Source organism: Aethina tumida, chromosome 5, assembly GCF_024364675.1.
Source record: "Aethina tumida isolate Nest 87 chromosome 5, icAetTumi1.1, whole genome shotgun sequence".
Lineage (NCBI taxonomy): Eukaryota > Metazoa > Arthropoda > Insecta > Coleoptera > Nitidulidae > Aethina > Aethina tumida.
The window spans coordinates 11,074,436-11,093,207 of NC_065439.1; the positions used below are offsets into that span (position 1 = coordinate 11,074,436).

At 29.5% G+C, this 18,772-nt stretch overlaps 1 protein-coding gene and 1 long non-coding RNA gene across 2 annotated transcripts in view; one reads left to right on the forward strand and one right to left on the reverse strand.

The window, feature by feature from the left end:
* The window catches only part of LOC109596516 (proto-oncogene tyrosine-protein kinase receptor Ret), a 31,423-nt gene extending 13,146 nt beyond the window's left edge, over nucleotides 1–18,277 (forward strand). Inside the window, exons 5-20 of the mRNA XM_049967743.1 lie at nucleotides 2,780–2,945; nucleotides 4,474–4,571; nucleotides 8,597–8,688; nucleotides 9,061–9,225; nucleotides 9,279–9,485; nucleotides 11,938–12,098; nucleotides 12,162–12,350; nucleotides 12,410–12,568; nucleotides 12,639–12,787; nucleotides 14,822–14,936; nucleotides 15,629–15,818; nucleotides 16,413–16,596; nucleotides 16,660–16,789; nucleotides 16,844–17,045; nucleotides 17,101–17,282; nucleotides 17,336–18,277. Coding sequence (XP_049823700.1) covers nucleotides 2,780–2,945; nucleotides 4,474–4,571; nucleotides 8,597–8,688; nucleotides 9,061–9,225; nucleotides 9,279–9,485; nucleotides 11,938–12,098; nucleotides 12,162–12,350; nucleotides 12,410–12,568; nucleotides 12,639–12,787; nucleotides 14,822–14,936; nucleotides 15,629–15,818; nucleotides 16,413–16,596; nucleotides 16,660–16,789; nucleotides 16,844–17,045; nucleotides 17,101–17,282; nucleotides 17,336–17,583 — 2,637 coding nt within the window. The 3' untranslated portion in view covers nucleotides 17,584–18,277. The remainder of the gene's footprint in view (nucleotides 1–2,779; nucleotides 2,946–4,473; nucleotides 4,572–8,596; nucleotides 8,689–9,060; nucleotides 9,226–9,278; nucleotides 9,486–11,937; nucleotides 12,099–12,161; nucleotides 12,351–12,409; nucleotides 12,569–12,638; nucleotides 12,788–14,821; nucleotides 14,937–15,628; nucleotides 15,819–16,412; nucleotides 16,597–16,659; nucleotides 16,790–16,843; nucleotides 17,046–17,100; nucleotides 17,283–17,335) is intronic.
* On the reverse strand, nucleotides 17,046–18,543 carry LOC126265652 (uncharacterized). The gene is made up of 3 exons (XR_007548148.1): nucleotides 18,451–18,543; nucleotides 17,256–17,437; nucleotides 17,046–17,185 (listed from the first exon to the last, which is right to left on the reverse strand). It is a non-coding gene; the product is annotated as an uncharacterized LOC126265652 (long non-coding RNA).
* Between the last annotated feature and the right edge of the window lie 229 nt (nucleotides 18,544–18,772).

The following is an 18,772-nucleotide window of genomic DNA, read 5'->3' on the forward strand; positions in this document are numbered from 1 at the left end:
AGAATAATTCCAATAAGGTTTTTAGATAATGTGTAATGATTTATATTAGGAATGACGAAAATTTTCAAAAAAATTTATCAACAATGTTGTTATTGGCAGAAAAGAAACAATTGTTCAATTAATTTCATAGGTAGTAGTATTGTTAGAGACGTTCTGCCCCATAAGGACAACCTAGTTCATCCCCTTCTTATAAATCGAGTTTATAAATATCAGGTTTTCTATTGTTTCGTCAGTTTTTATCAATTTTTTGTAGACTTTCAACCAAAGTTCTGTAGTTTTCGTACTTTAATTATTTACTGTTTATTGTTTGCAGACTACTTTGTTTCGCTTGGACTTTGTTTTTTATTTATTGTTATTAAAAAATGTATATGTATATAAAAATATATTGAATGCTTTTATCAAAATTATAATTTTATTTCAATGATTGATGTCAAAAAATAATTGGAACACAATAATAGTTTCGAAACAAACGTTATTAATTCAAACGGAAGATGAAACCAATAAATTTAATAGTTTGACGCGTTATAAAATTCTTTATATCTACAACTCAAAAAATTAATCATGCGTTAATCATATTTTATTATGAACAAATAAATACTTAACTTAACAATTTTTCAAAATAAATAAAAAACAAATTTATAATATTTAAAAGTTTAATTGAAATGTCAAAATTTTTGGTGATTTCACCATTTTTATAATTCTTTTCCATACCTTCTCTATTTTTCTAACATTCTATATTAAAATTTTACATAGAATTCGAATATATTAATTTTTTGCTTATTCAAGAAAATTCACAATTTTCCATATAGTTTTTATCGAGTTTTTATCAAGGTTTAAATTTTAACTTTATACTTGATAAGTTTAATAAAAAGTGACTTAATGAATTGATTACTATATTTGTAAGTGTATTAAATAAATACTTTCAAGTGCTATCGAAGTCAAAAATAAATTTGGCAACAATGTTAAGTTGATTAAACTGAGTTTCAGTTAAATTTGTATGTGAGTAAAAAAGTAAGTAATGGTAACTAACATTCGGTTTTCTAAGAAATATATTGTGTGTGATACATTATACCTAGAGTTGAAGATTGACTGAATCTATTACAATGTAAGAAAAACTGATCAATGGAAGCAAACGTTAGTAAGTAATATTGAAATTAATATTGGATGGAAATTATATAGTCACACATTATCGATATCTTGTTAAAAATGAAACAAAATCAAATAAAAACCGTTCTTCTTTCTTTGTCAATAAGATTACTAGCTTTATGGCTAGTAATAAAAGAGTTCCAAGTATAAATATAATAGTTATAATAATATTTTATGTTAAATTCTCTTTATATAAATATTTGCCTACCAAGAAGATTCTAGTTGTGAGCAATCTTGCATTTCGGTATATTATCACCGTTTTTCCGAAACTTCGTTTTTAAATCATTACAGAACATTTGTTTAATTATGTCCAATTTAATAAACTAATGTAGGAATATGAATAATTTTTGGAGAAATTAAATAAAGCTGTTACTTGATCTTGGTTTTCATTTAAGGCTGTTTCTCATAGTTTTATTCGGAAACAAAGTTGTTTCATAATTATTCAAAAATGTTTAAGCATTTACTACTTTTAAAATAATTATGTTATATATATATTACTATTCTATAATCAACAAAAATAATAAGAACACATTTTTAAATATTAAATATATATATAATCACAAATTTAATAAATACTAGTGGTATTGAAGTAAAAAGTAAGGGGAGCAACAATGCACCACAAGCGATTCTAAATTCTAAGTGTAACTAGAGATCTGTCACTGACCATATATTCTTAACATACATCTGCAAAACTTTTATCTAGATTATTTTCCTTTTAATTTAAGAATTGAAAATGATAAGACATTTTAAAATGCGTCAATAAGTTCGTGTACTCTCATTTAACTATAAAAATGTGGTATCAGAATTATAAGAAAGAATACATGCAAGTTTATTACTAAACAGTTATACAAGAAAAAAAATTATCAAAAAATTAGCTCACACACAGTGAACATAACTGACATTATTTTATATTATAGTATTCTAAATTAAATAATAATGAAATGAAAAAAAAAATGTTTTATTTGTTTTAATTTCAATTATGGCAAAAACTTTTCTAAGTAATTTTCTCTTTTAACTAAGCATTAACTAATTACTATATTTCCCTAAACTATATGTAATATACAAGTTATTTAAAATTTTTTGTGTTTCTTAAATTTTGAAATTTAGAAAATATGAAAAAAACTACGAAAACAATAAATGTATTTTTATATTAAATTTCCCCTAACCACTGAAGTTAGGTTGAAGTATAATTACCATAAAAAATAGATCAAATGTATAGTTTTTTACTGACAAAATGCAAATTCGAATACTATTCTAATTCGCATAAATATCTCTTTTTGCGGACATTTCAAAAGGTGGCAGCATTCACCGTAACTTCGTATCTTTATAAAAATATTTCGTTTCTTTTATAAATAATTCTCTCTTAACACATGAATGCAAATCGGCAAACATATTGCAGACATTGCACAAATTGAAAACATCCAAAAGGGAAATGCAGCAGGTGTTCCAACTTTATAACATCAACGATCATGTAAACACACTCGCATGTTCCTTCATAACTCCTGCCCCGTCTTTCCTGTTAAAGCTCAACGTAAATTACCATCCCACACACACATATTTCAATGCAGCAATTTTATTTTCCAGTTCAACCTCATTTAACGTACGATTCCTCTGTACTTTCATTGGTTTTCAGGGCAATCGAATTGATGCTCAGGCTATTTTTTTGGACGTTGATTCGGAGAACGTGAACAATTTTGAAGCGACGATCTTGGGGTCAGCACAAGCTCAGCTTTTCCGCACCGACTGCAAATCTAGACCCGACGACAGGAACAACAAGAGTCGCACCATTTATTACTGCGGTACGTATTATTGTGTTTTTTGTCCGAATGGCTCGTATAAACGTTAATGAATTAATTAATAACCAAGCGGTGGAATAATTGTCAGAGGACTTCAGCTGTTTGTATGGGAAACAAATTAAGCAATAAAGTTTTGTTGATAATTTCGGGGATTCAGATCGGCTGCGACTCATTAACATATTCCATCAAATTATGCATGTTTGCTAGAAATTCGTGCGCGTGTTGTGTTAACTGGTCGAAAATTGAAATTTCTGAATCTAAATTAAAGTAATTTTAGAAATTTATTTCAATTACGCCTAAACAGTTTATGGCCACGTATTGATTTATACAGTATAAATACAAACTATTAATAATGATTACCGGGTTTGTGGCGTTAAATAACAAACCCAACAATGGCAATTTAAAATTAAAATGGGTCAGTTAAAAAAAGGATTTACATCATACCTCTAATTCCAAAACAGGCAACGTAATATTATTCCGCACCATTTTACTGGTAATTATTCCAATTTGAAGATACTAAAAACAAATTTGATGGCATTTTGTGACACATGAATGAAATATTGTCGGGCCAGATAATTTTTACTGTGGATCATTTCAATTTACGTGGAAATTCGCGTGTGTGCTTATCTTTCCACCAGGAAAACTGCCGAGTGGATTTCATAATTTTAATGTTCCTGTCGTTACTGTAATTAATTATTTCTATGATTTTCTCCTAGTAAATTCATCTAGTTATTAATAAATAAATCATCGTGTGTGCAAATAAATTTAATGAAGTGCATTTCCAATGTAATCAATCAAAATAAATCGCTTCTTTTGTTAACTGTTCTTACGAGTGAACCTTATTACTTCTACACAATACACTAATGTTTTTTCTTGTTAAAATTCTAAAAGAAAAGTTGCGTCTTAGATTTAATTCTGTTCCGGCGAATGTGGAAAATTAATTATCCTTTGGAATGTTTTAATGTAATCCTTTGGGATTTTAAGTGAAAATCTCCCAAATATAAAAACCAGATTCGGAGTAATTTTAAATTAAACTTTAAATTAGTTAAATTAATTTATTATTATAATACTTTACGTTTATTTGTTTCATGAGGGTAAGTAAGAACAGTAAAATAAAAATAATAATAAACACTTAGACTTTTAGGGTTGGTTGTGTCCTTGAACGTCGCGTTAACCATGTCACAGTGGCACATTAATTAGCGTAAGGATTAATTTATTTACGGCACGGTAATAAATAAAATCACTTGAATTATGACCATTGTCCAGGAGCAACGTAATTTATTGTTTGTCTAACAAATCGCAACGTGCAAACAGGGAAAATCTATTTAGGATTCTATTTGTTTCACATGCCACTTCCTGAATTGCCAATACAATAATTGGATTATTTATTTACAGTACTTGAAAGAGTTTTTGTTTACTTTAATTGACGTTTGTAAATTTTTAACTGAAGTTTTATTCCTTTAAATTGCACTGCAATAAATTCCAAGAGTTCTTGCTCAACTTTAATTTGTGTTGGTGGATGATTTTTCAGACTTAGTTTTTCTGAAGGACAAACATTTTAAGGAGGATGACTATTCAGTTATGATTCTTCTGAATGATACAACTTTAGTGAAGAAAAATGTTAAATCGGTAAGTACCTACTAGTATTTCTAGATCACGTAAAGAAAACATGATTTAAATGACCATTTTGATGTTTGTTTGTGTTTCCGAAATATTTTCTAAAAAATTTATTTATTTATTAATCTGATAAGCACTTTCTAGTACTTTTTTACCATACTTACATAAAAAATACTTCTTTAAATTTTTATACAACATATAAAATATTTTCAGTGGCGGTTTCTCATATGAGGCACCTCTGAAAATGATTTTATTAGCATAAGTCTGCAAAATACTCCTCCGTGAGCTGAATTTTTTAATGATGAGCCATCCTTCGAGGTTTGGGGAGAGATAATACTCCGATGGAGTCAAATCTGACGAATAAGGTGGAATGGATAGCAATTGGAGCCATAAAACAATGCCCTTATGTGCCGACGCATTGTCTTACAAAAACAATTTTTTTATTTTTGCTTCATGTGAGGCCGTTTCGCAGCGATTCGGACTCCAAGCGATCCAGTAATACGCCGTAAAACTCGCTGTTGATGGTTTTTCCTTTTTCGAGGTAGTCCACGAAAAGTATGCCATGACAATCCTATCGGAGGGCCTGCCGCAAAGGACTTCATCGGCAGTGGACTTTTCGGCCACCACGAAACTCTTGAAACCAAATATTTCACGGTGTAATCTGAAGAAGCATTCGCCCCATAATATTTATCCAACTTTTCTTTTGTTTCCTTCGCCGTTTTGCCTCTCAAAAAATAATGTTTTATGAGACAACAAAAATCATGATGGCAAACACCTAGCCGAAACTGTCAAAACAAAACAAAGGACCGTATCACACTGAAATGTGACATGTCGGTCTAAATATGAATTTTTTTTCGCGATAGCAGCGCATTTTGGTGGTCAATGTGGTTACTTTTCTGCCCACCTGTTATTAATACTAAATTTGAATGAATAGTTTGTGCGCTCGTTCTCCAGAGGACCTTTTAAATATGCTTCTTCGTACCAATTCGTTTCGTAAGTAAATCTATTCGGATCCGAACATTCGCGCATGCGCTTTAAGGTCAGGCTATAGTTTCATTGATAGTGGAGCTGAGACGTGCCTCTAGGCAATGAGATAACCCCAAATACTATACAAACGAAGTTGCCCGTAATAACACGAAAGAATTTATTAACAAAGAAATGCCGTTGATGTGGTGGATTTTGCGGGCTAAATTTACATTAGAAAAGCACTAATCATTCGAATTGTATGTTGTTAATTATGCGTAAATAAAAATAAAATATTGTTTTTGATTTTTTTATATATAATGTGCCTGTCTAGACTCAAACTTCACGAGCCGCCACTGAATGTTTTTTATTAAATTAGAAACTAGGAACTGAATTTATCTTTGAAATATTGGGAAAAGTTTTACATTTTTTGTGATAATTAAACATTTAGCTAAGATTTAAAGATATTCCTAAAAAATTTCGAGATATTTAATATTGAAGTATATGAATCATAGAGGGTGTAACTAATCATTTATTTTATTTATTTGCAAAAACACTAATTTTATAATCACCAAATACAATATATGTTTTATAAACGACAATATTAAATATCTTTAAATTTGCCAGAACTGTCGTTATATCTTAGAAATAATTTATCACAAATTAAATGTTATTAGAAAGCTAGGTTTTCTGATATTCTAATGGCACATTCACCTACAATTTTGAAATATCTCAAAATTTTAACTCTTTATTTAAAAGATATTAGCAGAAAATTTTCAACCCTTATCAAATAATAATAATAATAATAATAATAATAATAATAAATAAAAAAACATATGTCGTAGACAGAAATTTTCAGAAATATTAAAAAGAAGCTGTTGATGGACCTGATCTGGAAATAGTAATAAAATTCAAAATCATGTAGTTTGGAACTATCTGTGCAGGGTATTCCACGTTATTTCGTTTAGGAAATATCTCGAAATCACTTAGTAAAATAAAAATGAAATTTAAAATTCTTACATACAAGGTGTTTCATAACTTGCATGTACCAGATAAATAATAAGTCTTAATTAAAAAGATTATAATAAAAGCCAATAGAAAGCGACATAAAAAAAATGTTTGTAACAAACCTCTACAAAAGCTGTTCAAAGTGTTTTCCATTGACCTGCAAGCAAACTTAGACCTCTCTTATGCAATTTTGACCTACTAGTTCCAAACATTTCTTCTTGCTACTGTTCCCGGAGACGCAAAATATAGGCAGTTGTGATCCGTTCACCAATTCACCGATATTTTGTATTTCCGTACGGTATACTTCTATTGAAACAACAAAAAAGATAAAATTGTTTGGATTACAATAATTGAAATTTATTAGAATTTATTTTAAGAAATAGACTTATTATTTATTATTATTATTTATTATTATTTATTTATTATTTATTTTTTTTTTTTATTTATTTATGTGCATATCTGGTTATAAAATTCGGATAAGTTATTAAACACCCTTTATATTAACTTTAATGTATAATAATAATTTTTGTGTCGTTATCAATTTTCGAGAAACACTACCTTTGAAATTTTAAATATTATGTTTTAAAATTTAAATTTCAATCTATCAACCTACCTATACAGAAAGGTCATAAAATATGTGGGTCAAAAAAAACCATATAAAATATTGTCTTGTGTGCCTTTTTTTATTCAGTTATATCCAACGCTATTTTGTTGACTAATAGTTACTAAATTATGTGGCATTCGTTTAATGTGATAGTTGGCTGTTTTATTACTAAAATATTCCTACAATAAAGTATAAATTATATATATACTGTATATATACAGTCAAACTTCGATAATTCGCGCAGAATTCTGTAGAAATTTTCATGAATCTGAACGATCATTTAATAATCATTATTCTGGTAACTCCTTATCTAGAAAGTTTTAAGAGAATTTGTGGAAGAAGTTCAAAGCAATTCAATTGTGTTAGGGAAAAGGTGATCAAGAAGAATATCAGAAGAAAAACATATAAACATTGTACTGTCATAAATATCCTAAAATAGTATACTACCAAAGTTGCCTAGGATTGTGAAGTCGGCAAATATAGTACACAAACATAAGTTTCACTCCCAAAAACATAAAATATTGCGTCAACTATTAGAAGATGACCCTAATAGAAGGATATAATTTTGCCAACTAATGATTCTTTCATAATGCAAGAAACAATATACTTGCATTTTTTTTTTGATAATGATTATACTTTAAGAGAACTGTAAACAAATGGAAAAGAAGTTACACTATTAAAGTTTGTTGTTTAAAAAAAATTTCTGGATGAATATTAAAAAGATCTGTATTCCAATCAATCCTGTCGAGTGTAACATGGAAATTATGAAACATTCTTTTTTAGGCCTTTTCAAGATTGGCTAAACGAAACTTTTTTAATTGATGGACGGCCACAAGACTATGGATTTTAAAAAATGGAATAAGAGAATAACCACAGAATTTAATGAAGTTCGAACGTCATGTCGGAATGTTCATGTCATTTACCACAATTTATGGAACTGACACAAATCTAATATCATAAAGTGGAATCACTATCGTCAACATTTTTCATTACTGTGATTGATTTTAAAATTAACTCAAATTGTTAAGTTTGTTTTAATCATAAGGAAAATGAATCGTCCATTAACATAAGTCTGTAACTACGCACTACATTGTACTTACCAAAATATCATTGAATTTTAAAAAATAAAATACTTTTCAAAATATGTATCACAAGACTAAACTTTCCATTTAAAAAAATTGTTGTTAGTGCCCATATGAAATAACTTCTATGGAAAAATCTGTTAGGTTAACAAAATTTTACTTGAATTTTATTCAAGATATTGCTCCAATCAGAAGCCTTTAACAGCTTCTGTATATAATCACTTGGAACATTCTTGGAATTTCAGGAAATAGAAACAAGAATAAATATGTAAACTTTAGGTTTTCAAATTTTATTGTTTCATGCTAATAATAAAAAAGAAGATAAATAAAATAAAATATGTTTTTATACAATTACATAAAATATCAATCATTTATTTCAGGCAAACATGACAATCCATTTTCATTTCAACACTCAACCAGCCAACATGAAAATCCGTCGCCTCTACCCACGAAAAGATATAAAGGTGTTCAGGTAATAAATCCGAAAAACAATTTCAACGTTTTTTCCCCAGATTTTATAACTATTATCTCATTACATCCCTATTATCAGTTTCCTCTGTAACATAATTGATTAATAAAACAAGAGCACAGATAATAAACGTTCTCGTTTGATAGAAAATCAATAAAAAACCAGAGATTTAATGCGAATGTAAACTTTACTATGGATTAATTCCGTTCAATTATCGATCGCATCTGCCTGCAGTTTCCATTAGCCTGAACATCTGAAAGTGTGCATTTCCCGGAACATACATGATAACGTGCAGATCGTATAAGCTCCGGTTACGGAAACTGCACGGTTTCATTAAACCGATAAATTCGTTAATTAGTTTTTTATTAACATCAGAACGGCCGGACCGTTAGCGAGGATTACCCAACCCACCGATCCCACGGGCTGCACTCAATTCAACATGGTGGAGAAAAATACGAGGGACATCTTCAACATAACCAGAGATGGAATCGTGTTCGTACACTCGGTGGAGAATCTAAGAAACGCACCCGAATTCGTCCAGTAAGTTCTTAAGATCTCTGGAGGTTTCGGTTCTTTATTGTCTCTGTCCCCAGTTTGAACGTGACGTGGACGAAGAACGGGAAAGTGGAGTACGACGAGCTGCCGGTCCGGATTGTGGACGAGTCGTCGAAAAGTTGCGAGGGTATCGGGAGTTCCACGGCCGATTGGGCGATATGTTCGGAAAGCAAAAGTGCCCACGAATGCCTTAATTCAAGTCTGTGTGCCATCGCGACTGGCGGAGCGGAAAGCGTCCGGACACGGTGAGTATTGGATTACGGATAAAACCTGCAACGAATTATATCCGAATCTTGTTTTATTTGTGTGCGCAAATCCGCATAAAAATCTTGGGAACACGTAAAATTTTGACAAGGAACTTTACGCTGGCGAGGCGCCGGGATTAAATGGTAAATTTATGGCGGGATGCAATAAACGTAAACACCCCGAAACTGGAAAGTTACTTTACGTTGTGCAGTTCGTGCTTCATGTTTTGCTGGTGATAAATGTGAAACATTGTATTATTAAATAAATGTAATTTTTTCTGTTCCCTGTTTTATAATTTTCACACAAGTCTACATTTTTAATTTAAATAACACTGATTTACGCATTTCAACTTTAACTATTCTTTTTTTGTAATTTCTATTACTTTTTTGAGTAATTTGAAAGCGCTGAACACGAAAATCATATATATTTATTTATTTTTTCATTAGGGTCATTCACCTAACTAGATTATGTCGGCATATCCAGAATGAATGATAAGTCCGATTGTGGCGAATAATATTTCATTTAAAAGGTGATTAAATTGAGGGTTCAACGGCACATAATTCATTTTCATCAAATTCATTGAATTTTTCAAATAGTTTGACTATTTGAGTATTTTTTTTTCAATAAAAAATAATTCCAATATGCCATTTTGAATTTATTCAGTGCTGAATGTCCTTCATTTATATAATTTGTGTACACCGATTAAAAATGGTTAATTAATTGATTTATTACGTAATTTTATTTGTATAGGCAATATATTGTATTTAAATAGTATCTATTTCCTGAAAAGCAAATTTTAGATATTACCAAAAAGTTCAACTCAAAATTCTCATTTTCAAGATAGTTAAGCTTGTATTTTTTTTCAAAAATTTTGGTAATACTTATTTTTATATTACTTTTTATCAAGTTATAAATTTAATTTTATACTTCTTAGTTATAAGATCAATCAATTAATTTAAAGTATTCACAATATTTAAAAATCTAATTTATGACATTTCTAGTTAAGTACTTTTGACTTATATTTATTAATATTTAAAAAATTTTAAATTTTCAATATTTTTTTGAGTAGAATTTAATTATTTAAAATAATTAATATTAAAAAATTATAAAAATTATAAGAATTTTTAATTGTTTTTGATTTATATTTTATACAAATATTATATAATTAATTAAGTTATTTTATTTTCCCAAAATATAAACAAAAAAAATCTAAACTTTTATTTATTATCAATTATTCATATTTTTTAAGTTATAAAATCATTTAAATTATTTTTCCTAAAATTTTCCTTAAATAATAATTTCAAAAATAAGAATATTTTTTAGAAATGCTAATTGATTTTATTTGATGATTTTATCATATTAGAAGTTACAATGCAAAAAACTATAATATAACTATATACTATAATAATAATATACTATATACTATATACTTTATAATAAGTTTTAAATATTATAAATTATAATTATTTATAATCTATAGAGTTTTCCATATTAATTAATTTTAAAATTATTTTTTTTATATTATTACATTTTTGTATATATTTTTAAATTGTTTAAACTTAAATAAAAAATACAAACTTTGTTTAGTCTTTAAAATTTTATCTTACAAATAATTAAATTAATTCACTATTATAAATTCTTTAATTCATTTATATATTTTAACATCTAAAAACACGAATAAAAAATAAAATAAAATATTAATTTAATTCTTTTATATATAATTTAATATTAATTATTTTTACAATACCTACTTTTTGCCTTTTTGGTAACTTTTTGAGGGAATTAGGGTTAATTGAAGTTCAATTGAAGTAGCCTTCATATTATTAAATTGTGTAACAAAAATGTATTTAATAAATATTTATTCACTTAAAATTTACATACCATAAAGTATTTAAATGTTTTTGGAACAAAACATATTCATATCAAATAAGAATAATTAAGGTTCATTTTCTTTTCAGTGGATCGATTAAAAATATAAAACTTGGCATATGTGAATTATTTGTTGTTGATAAAAATTACACAAATGGTGATTGAAAATCATCAAAAATTGATATTTAAACTTTGTACAGTTGTTTCACAGTTACTGGCATTTTATTACGGACGCCACATTAAATAAAATGATATGCAAAAAATTGCCCAAATCAAAAAAAAAAAATTAAATGATTTTCATATTCCACCCACCTGAATTAGTCTAAATATATGTACGAGAAAGTTTATACAATTTTGCTGTGCTGTTTAATTAATTGATTTCGCAAGTTTCCAGTAAAACACACAACGAAGTCGTAAATATTGTGTCCTTGCCCGTTAATTTGCAGGAAAGTTAGGAGTGCTTGAAACCGCACATTTAATGTAACTACTATTTAACTGAAGGTGTTAAAACTGTCCAAATTAACTTTATACTTAACGAACATAAAACTGCATGTGTCCATGCTTTAATCAACACTTTCGCAGGAATAACTCCGAGAGGTGCATGTGGAGGGGGGACAAAAATCCTGGTAACGAGGAGACTCACCTTTACGCGACGTGCACCCCGGATTCATCGACCTGCCCAGACGGCAAATGTGACTCTTTGGAGGAATTGAACCGGAATATTTGTCCCCAAGATTGCACCTGTATGTACACATTGATTACGAATTAATTAAATCTAAAAGAACTGTTTGTGTTTGTTTGTTTAGATGATGTGTTGTTTCCAACGAAAAGGGGGGCGAGCGGTAGAGGGATAGACAGTGCGACAGGAGTTTGCACGTGCAACAGGTCGGCGAGATGTAGCTGTGATAAATGGAAACCGAAGAAGAAGGGAAAGAAAACCACCACCACAACAACCACTTTAGGGCCGATCGTTGTGGAAACTAACAAACAAACAGGTTAAAACACTTTATTAAAATTTTAATAAAAAAGTGGTGGAATAATTATTGTACTGCAGGTCCGGAGAATTCACGTCAATCCGTGCTTGGGGCGAATCTGTCGAAGTGTGGGACGCCGTGTGTCCTGGGCATCATCGCCGGGACGTTGTTCCTCACCGGTGCTGTCGCTCTCGTCGTCATCTGTTGGCGACTCGATCGCGTTAACAAAGCTGTCAGAGGTAAATCATTATCAAAAAATGAAAAAATATTGGTTGAGATAAAATGTTGGACTATTCGATTAAATTCCAGGAAAATACAGTGACGAGAGTCAGGACATCACCGCCCCACTTTCCGATTACGTGGACAGAAACAACCAAAACGAACCGATGAGTTTGAATTTTCACATGACCACATCACTTGCCGACGCAGCTACGAGGAACATCATCAACAAATACGGGGTGAGTGTTCCGGAAATTTATGGAAATCTTCCATTATTTCACTTGTATATGTGCCAATTTTCTATGATTAAAGATTGCGTTTCCCGGAAATTTTCGTACAACAGGTTTATTCTGGCATGTGATTTGATTTTGACAAGCTTAAACAATATTCAAAGTTAAATTTGGTCAATAATAAAACTCGCCACTGTTTGTATCAAACAAAGTAAACAAACACACGAACATAAATTGAAACCTTTGTGATTTATGTAAATAACTCACATAAAAGGAATGTATATCTTACTTTTATTATAGTTATTAATGCAACAAATTGAGCATATTAAATATTCCCGTACATAAAATAAGCTAGTAAAATATTCTCATAACTTATTTTCCCTTTAAATAAAAACATAAAATGATAAAGAACTTTTTTCCGGGAAGAGCTAAATTTTTTGGCCAAACGACTGGTTTTAGTCATCAATTCGTTTTTATTTCATATGCAAAGGGAAAACGTAATATCGAAATAAATCAGAGCTTTTGAAATATTGACGCGTCAATGAAGAATTACCATTAGGGCAAAAAAAATCGAGATATTCAGATGGAACTTTTAACCGATATCTATTAGTTTGTGTCAATACGAAATAAATTGAATGGGAGATTTATTACGTTTGAAAAAGTTTTATTGAATGTTAATTAGATATTTTTATGCATCGAATATAAATTAAATTTATAAGAAGACTATTTTACTTAAATATGAAAATTATAAAACGTTCTCTTTGTCATTTTTTTATTTGACATATTTTGAAATGTACTCACAATTAATGATATAGAAAACAAACATGTAAGATAAGTGGTTCAAATTTAACAAAATTTCCTGTGTACACTCTTCCAATTCAGGACAAAAAATTATTCCTTTTAGAAATTTGGTCGAAGAATTTTTGTGTGAGTAAATGCTTACAATGCAGACACAGTTGAATAACCATTTCATTTTACTTTTTTGTGTTTGAATGGTTCTTTCTATCATTTCAAATGCAGTTAGTACGAAAAAGTTTAATAGAGGTTGAATCACTGATTTAAAAGAAATAGGTCGTGAACGAGATTCAGGCAGACGTCGGTGACAAACGAAGCCAACCTTGTTTTGGCTTTTCAGAATTCGATGTGTTTACAGTAAATCCCATATTTTGGTCGGCAAACTGTTCTTAGTTTGTGCTTCATTCCACATAATAACGTCTCCAAATATTGGAGCAGTGTAAAGAATGACAGTTTTGGAATATAAGATTCCAGTTCCAGTTATCTTCAATGAAAAGCTTCGATTTTATTTGATCATGCATGATGTTCGGATACTGATTCATGAAGAGATCTATACATTGAATAGATGGAGTTATGATTCGTCCCACTGCGTATAAAAGTCCTTTAATTTTCATTAGAAATAATTCAATAACTCAGTGATTCATTTAGAAAATTATGAAATTAATATTATTATTACGACAATGCCCAACCTCATATTGGGAAAATTATTTTTTGTTTGTTTGTTGCCATGGCCAGCAAGATATCCGGAATTAACACGAATTGAACAAGTATGAGACCTTGGAGGATTTTCAACATCTAATATAGGCGGGCATGGAATGGGATACTTGAGTATTACACGAAAGTGTTCTCTCCATTCGAATAATGCCAAAAGGAGGAATAAGATCATTGTGGGTGTCCAACAATTATTGGTTTTAAAAAATGATATTAATCAATATATTTAATATTGACAGAATTTTTAATCATCTATTATATTCTATTGCCCCAAACTGTACATAAAAAATCACTGAAATCTCATCATTAGATTTATGTGCCCCATTTTCTGGGTCACTGAATATATAAAATGGACACCACTTTCCAAATATAATAAAACAGAATGGTTGTGTTAATTAAACCTGAAATTTTTGCAACTAATAGGTAACAGGGACACCGAAGGTTTTTGTTCACCATTAATATAACGTGTCGTCTTGAACATATCACGTTTCAGATTAACAATGATATTAGGGTTGATGCATGAATTTTATTTTGTAGCCCGATCCGAAATGGGAGTTTCCAAGGACCCAACTAGTGATAGAACAGACACTCGGAGAAGGAGAATTTGGAAGGGTTTTACGTGCCAAAGCCCTTAACATAGCAGGACAAAAAGGTGAGTCCTTTATTCCACCTACGCGTGCTTAATTACCCTCATAAAATAAGACGATTGTGAATCGTTTTAAAGCTTGATTTATTGTCTACAGGATAAGTAGAAACTTTAGTCAAAACATGTCGCGAATTAATTTCGAACTGCAGAAATTGGAAAACTCCCCAACTCAAACAGAAACAGTCTAATTGCTTTAAAAGTGTTGGTCAAACAAAAGTTGTCAGTTGGAAAACACTCTTTAAACTCCTCTTATTTATCTTTTACTCATTCTTGTTTTGGTAACTAACAGAGATTGTTTATTCCTGGTACAGCGCTTAAATGTGTGGGCTAAAAAGAAATCTCAAATCGCTCCTGAATTATTTATCGGGTCATTAGTGTTACATTTAATCGTTTTCTGACTGCGTTAGAGCCTAAAAACCGATATTTATTGAACAAAAAAAGGACTATTTCTAAAATTGCAACTTCCAATATGTGGTAAAAGCTCCTCGGAATAAATTAAGCAAAAGAGTGTTACAACGGCCGGTTAAAATCCCTTGGGAAGAGTAAGTGTACTATCTTGAGTATCCTATTACTAAAATACCGAGGGTGAAATGTAAATTTTATGACCGGGTGCATTATAAAATGGCTTTTATTATTATACTTTTTTTAAATTGTGTGTTTATCCTAAAATGCTTAATATAAAAAATACTTGGTTTAAGGTCACACTGTCGTGGCAGTGAAAACTTTAAAGGATGATGCGAGAGAATCGGAACTAAACGATCTTTTATCTGAATATCAATTGCTAAAAGAAGTTTCTCATTTAAATGTGATAAAATTGTTGGGAGTTTGCACCATTCCTGGAGGACCCGTCTATCTTATCATCGAGTTTGCTGAACACGGTTCTTTAAGGTAACCATTTACATTTCTTAATTGCTTAATTAACCAAGTTTTTGTTTGTAATTACCAATATTAATAATTTATTGCTAATTGAAATTGTAATGCTGCGGGTATTTTACAGTATTTGGACTAATTATAATATAAATAATGAAACATTTACATTTAGTTAAATTATACAAATTATAAGAATTATACCAAAATTTTGATGACAAACAAATTGAAGCTTTTACAGCAAAACATTCTGTAATAGAAAAAGATAAATTAATTTCACATTATCCTCATTAAATATGGTAATTAATTCTGAAAACAAAAATTCATTTTCCTGTATGAACAGCGTAAAAACACTGGCAATTTATTACTACTAAACTCCGAAATTTTCCTCGTTAACTTTTAGTTCAGCCATCGATTTCAATATCCTGATGTGTTGTAACTGGTTTAAGAGCACATTTTTCTTTTTCGTGTCATAAACTTTATCGGTACTTTAGAATCTGATTAAAAACATCGTGTTTCATCACTTGAATTTCGAATTTTAGTTCTAAGTATTTTAAAAATCCAATTAAAATTATTGCGGTTTATTAAAATGCTTATTTTTCCTTCGTTTCACAGGAATTACTTGAGAAGGAGCAGACACATAAAATCGGAAAGCTTGCGACTTCCGTCATCGTTAGTGATAGAAGAACCAGCGGAAATTCATTACGATGAACCAAACGAATGTAAAGTCACGCCTAAAGAAATCTTGTCCTTTGCATGGCAAATCTCAAATGGAATGGCTTACCTCAGCGACATTAAAGTAAAATATTTGTCACTAAAATCATTTTAATTGCATAATTAATTATTTTCTTATAATTTTTAGCTTGTACACAGAGATTTGGCTGCTCGAAACGTGCTGCTGACGAAAGACAAAGTCTGTAAAATTTCAGATTTTGGCCTTACAAGGGACATTTACGAAGACAACGCGTATTTTAAACGCAGCAAAGGACGGGGTAGAAATCAATCACTTCCTCTCTTTCCATGTTATAAATTTTGAACATTTTTAGTACCGGTTAAATGGATGGCTCCCGAATCACTCTCCGATCACATTTATACCAGCAAATCTGATGTTTGGAGTTACGGCATTTTGGTTTGGGAACTTGTTACTTTGGGCGCCACTCCTTATCCTGGAATTGCCGTTCAGAACCTCTTCCACCTGATACGGCAAGGATACAGAATGGAACGACCTGATAATTGTTCTCCGGCTTTGTACGAACGTTTTTGTATCTAAAACATTGAAACATTATTAATTATTAATTTCTAGATACAAAGTGATGAGAAGTTGTTGGCATCCGGATCCTGAAGGAAGACCTTCGTTCCATGAACTTTCAAAGACCTGGGAAAAGATGCTGGAAGATGGAAACAATTATCTGGATTTATCCAACAATTCCATTCATAACCGAAGCTATTTTTGCTCACCTTTTGGTCTTAATGATGAAGAAAATGGTAACTGACTTATTATTTATTGTTTTAAATCATCATAATTACTTTATTTCCAGACTATTCCCCAAAAGAAAACGGTATCAATCCCTTGAACTATCTGACAAAATCGATGTCGTACGAAAAATGTGGTGCATCCGACAAACTGATCAACCAGAACACTGAAATAGAAGAAAACATTTCGGAAATTTTACAGAACAACAACACAAAAGGGTACGAAACACCTGTTAAAGTACCTAAATTACAAACCCCGGACAATGAATGTCCGACCGGTTACACCGATATGCAATCTGGAAAAATTAAATGAATGGAAGAAGAAAAGACATGATACAAATTTTGATAAACAATAATGTAAAAAAGGTTGTAATTGACTGAGTTTAATCTAATTGGATTCGACTAAGAATTGCTTTAATGTGCACGTGCGATTTTATCATTATGACTTTTGTAATATCTGATCGAATATCAAAACTATAATATTTTTATAACAGTAGATGAATTATATCATAATGGATAATATTTTTGAAGTCGTACACCGAAGTTATAGCTTTGTATACAGGGTGTAAGAAATATGAATTTTAACAGTTTAAGAAATATTTTTGTAACTGTAATTAAATCAATTTTAACAAACACATTAAACACCTTTTATGAGATTTAACACAATAAAACTTATCTTAAAAGTATTCTAAACAAATTTATTACAAACGTAAAATTGTTGAACAAAAAATTAAAATATCAATTTTTTCAACTGTATGCTTATATAAATAGTGAATTTAACTATATGTGTTTATTATTTTGTGATATTTTTATTTGTATAGTTGATTCTTAGCTTTTAGGTAGTTTGGATAAAAATAAAAGAAAAAAATTATTAAATGTAGTGTGATGAACTAGTTTTTGTACATATGTTTAAGGACCTGAATTGTTATTTGTTGTAAAATAATATTTAAAAGACTGCTTGATATTATATGTATCACGGAATTAAAATAAAGGATGTATTTAATGTACATTTTGGATTTATTATGTAAGAAGAGACTTTTTAACAAATCAAAAGTCATATTTAAATTTAAACATTAGAAATGTCATAATAATTCTTTTCTTGGTTATAATCTATAAATAGAACTTAAAGAATACATAATTAGTTAGCATTATAAAAATATTTTTACACACACATACTTACATATTCTTAATTAATATTAACTAAAATTTTTATATAAAATTACTTTATATTTATAAAATAGAAAATATTGTATACAGGAGGGCCGTTTTGTTACAGAAAATGACTCACAAAAACACTTGCGACATCTGGTGTCAATTAACACTCTTAAGTAAAAGAGAACTCTGTTTACTTAACATGTTGACAAATTTACTTTATTTATAAAAATCACAAATCTCCAAACATGTTTTTGGTTAATATTAGTAAATAAATATATATATATATATATATATATATATATATATATATATATATATATATATATATATAATAACTTTATCTAATC